The sequence below is a fragment of the Entamoeba nuttalli genome (assembly GCF_000257125.1).
Source record: "Entamoeba nuttalli P19 unplaced genomic scaffold asmbl_5468, whole genome shotgun sequence".
In the NCBI taxonomy this organism is placed as follows: domain Eukaryota; phylum Evosea; order Mastigamoebida; family Endamoebidae; genus Entamoeba; species Entamoeba nuttalli.
The window spans coordinates 1-3,606 of NW_008577471.1; the positions used below are offsets into that span (position 1 = coordinate 1).

Here is a 3,606-nt window from a genome sequence, read left to right on the forward strand (position 1 = left end):
TTTACTTTCAAATTATCAATGAATTTAATAACACAGTTTAGTTTATTGTGAGTGATTGTTGACATTCTATTATTAATTCTATTTTCATTTAATATTTCGTATAAATTAGTATTCAGGAAATCTATATTAGTATTAGTTTCATAGAGATTCATTTCAAGAAATTAATAAATGAGATATTATCTGGATATTCATCTTCTTTAGGCTTACTTTAAATGAAATGATTGAAAAAAAAGAAATAAAATAAAAACGATTAACATAAAGTTGTTTTTTATAACATTTTTATTAAATAAAAAGTTCAAGAAAAGGAACTTAAAATGAAGAAGTGAAATAAAAAGAAATGAGTCATCAAGATAGAATGTTAAATGCTACCCAAAAATTAGACGACGCAACTTATGACATTGAAATGTCTAATGCTATTGTTGAAGATACAATTTCAACACAAATGGATTCTATTCAAGAATTACGAAGACAAAGAGAGGTGTTAGAAAAAGACAAAGATTCATTGGATAAAGTAAATGACAATTTAGATACTTCTGATAAAACATTAAAAGGAATGTTAAGAAGAGCTATTTGTAACAAAATCTTTTTAATCATCCTTGCAATTGTTTTCCTCATTATCATTGGTGTTGTCATTTACTTAGGATTTTTTGTCTTTAAAAAAGATTAATTAAAGTGTTGTGTTTCTTTCTTATCTTCTTGGTTTATTTATCTTTTTTCTTTTTTTCTTACTGAAATGTAATAAAAATATAATAACTAAATCAAACTAGACTATTACTAAGTATCACAAAAGAAAGTATCATCTTCTTTTATAGTTAGTATACCAAATTATATTATAACGAATAATTATTATTACTAAATTTGAGTTTATACTTGAATTGTATTATTGTGGTTTTTTATAGTTGATTAAAAAAAAAATTCAATTATACAGGTAAGTAATGCTTTTAACATAATATGTTAATTGTTATATCATTTACTTAAGAAGTATTATTCAAAATGTCTTTTTTTCTCAGTACGAAGTAATACAAAATAAAAGTATAGTCATTATCAAATAACTATACTCAAAACATAATAAATGTTTGTCAATTCATTAAAACTAAACAATCTGTACTATAAACACATTGTTATATGAAGACATTAGTCTCAAACGAAAAGGAAGTATTATTACCAAATAAATACCACCTCTTTATATTTATAAGAGAATTATACAATATTAAACATGATTATTTGACTTCTTTTAAGATCTTATCTTCTGTTATAAGGTTCATTTAAATCACATTCAAATTAAAATAATAAATTTCTATTCTTTGTAAGAATTGGGAGTAATAAATTAATATTTCAAGTCTTTTAATTAATATTTTTGATTTTATTCCTTATAAACTAATAATGCTTGTATCAATTTAATATGACATAATTAATTTATTAATAATTTGATATGATTAGCTTTAGACATATTTCTACGTTCTATATTATTTTTATTCAATTTATATTGTTTATTTATTTTATGAACATAGTTTAAGTCATTGTTTCTTTGATGAAATTACAACAGCATTAATACTGTCATTTTCTTAAGATCATATTTTATTACTGTACTTTACTTTTTTTATGTTCTATATGGGGTTATTCAATGAATTACAAGTATTGACAAAAAACAAAGGTAAATGAATAAAACTTCTTTTTGACAAGAAGATTAATATAAAAGGGTTTAAAAATTTTTTCCTAAGAAATGAGATGAGGACTAAAAACTCATTAAAAAAAAGAACTGTGAAAGTAAATACTTATTTTGATGCTTCGAGTTATTGAGGTTCTATGCCAAGGGATCAAAGATTATTTTATTAATTTCTTTCCAAAAGGAGTTCCTAAAAAGAAGTTATTTCCATTATTGTTGATGTTGTTAATTGAAGGAATTTCTCAAAACATTCTTAATGCATATGTAGGATATCTTATTGTTGATATGGGGACTGTTTCTTCCTTAAATGAAGTGGGGAATTACAGTGGATGGTTAATAAGTTCATTTTCAATTGCACAATTTACAAGTTCATTTATAATTGGTGCGCTCTCAGATAACTTAGGAAGAAGACCTATGTTAATGGTAGGAACATTTGGTATTGCAATTTCAAATATCCTCTTTGGGTTTTCATTTAATTATTACTTTGTTGTTGCAATGAGATTTTTAAATGGAATGTTAAATGGTACTGTAGGTATTGTTAAAGCTTATATGGGTGAAATAACTGATGATTCAAATAGAGTCCAGGCATTTAGTTTTAATGGATTAACATGGTCTATCGGCTCAGTTATAGGAGGTTTTCTTGGAGGAGTACTTTATGACCCAGTGAATAAATATCCAGCAATTTTTGGTAAAATAACAATTTTTAAAAGATTTCCTGCATTATTACCACAATTGTCTGTTGCATCATTTGGTTTTATAGCATTAATTCTTGCATATTTTTATTTATTAGAAAATAAAGTTATAAAAAGTGAACAAAAACAAGAACATCAAAATAAATGTTTGTCTATCCTTAACTCTCTAAAAAATACATTTAAGAGAATGTTTAAATTCTTTAATAAAAAGAACTTTTGGAGTATTTATTGTTCTATTCTTTATTCAATTCATGGATTTGGAAATACTACATTTATGACAATTTATCCTTTACTTATGATCGCTTCAGTTGGAAATGGTGGTTTTGGTTTAAAAACAAATGAGGTTGGTTATTTTGCTGCTGTTGCTAGTCTGGGAAGTTTAACAACTCTACTTTTCTTTTATAAACCATTAGTACGTTTATTTGGACTTCGTTTAACATATGTTATGACTATTATATGTACTTCTATGTTTTATGGAATTTTCCCTTCATTAGAAGGATTTAATGGTTCTTCATTAACAACTAAATGGGTAGTTTATAGTGCCTTTTCTTTCTGTTGGAACCTTGTAAGTCAAAATGGATTTAGTTCAATTTCAACACTTCTTGTCAATGCTGCTGATGTTGAATATATGGGGTCTGCAAATGGAATTGCTCAAACATTTGTTTCCGCGACTCGAGTACTTGGTCCAATTATAATTTCTCCTTTGTTGTCTTGGGGACTATCAAATGAATTTTCATATCCATTGAATCAATACCTTCCATTCTACATTCTTATGATAGTGGGAGTTATTAATTCAATAATGATGTTATTCACACCTCCATCCATTGATTTTGCAAAGATCCAAAATGAAAGTAATAATCAACAAGAAAATACTTACACTGAATTAGATGAAGAAAAATCTGAAAGTGAAAATAGACAATCTCTTGACATTATCACCCCAATAACTCAAATAAATATAATCCATTCTCAAAACGAATCAATAACTCCACAACTTGAACCTCATAATGACGCTGTTATTTAATATTTTTTATTTAAACATCATGTCTCAAAAAAGAAAAAGTTCCTTCAACTTACAATAAAACATCTTAAATTTTATTAACTTAGTATTTTATTGACAGTTGAGCAAATATTAAAAACTATCTAATAACTTATAACTAAAAATACAGAAAGTAATCGAACGTCATAAAATAAACTTTTGTTAATATCCATTACTTTCAGTTCTTTTATAAAGAACCTCCAACAGATAAA

General features: G+C 25.3%; 2 protein-coding genes across 2 annotated transcripts; both read left to right on the forward strand.

Moving 5' to 3' along the window:
- Positions 1–337: 337 nt before the first annotated feature.
- On the forward strand, positions 338–667 carry ENU1_130790 (NUF1 protein, putative; the record flags this gene model as incomplete). The annotated part of the gene is made up of 1 exon (XM_008860057.1): positions 338–667. One exon carries the CDS (start codon positions 338–340, stop codon positions 665–667), a length of 330 nt encoding a protein of 109 aa, XP_008858279.1.
- A 1,116-nt stretch (positions 668–1,783) lies between these two features.
- Positions 1,784–3,379, forward strand: ENU1_130800 (transporter, major facilitator family protein; the record flags this gene model as incomplete). The annotated part of the gene is made up of 1 exon (XM_008860058.1): positions 1,784–3,379. The coding sequence occupies one exon, from the start codon at positions 1,784–1,786 to the stop codon at positions 3,377–3,379; it is 1,596 nt and encodes a 531-aa protein (XP_008858280.1).
- Positions 3,380–3,606: the final 227 nt, after the last annotated feature.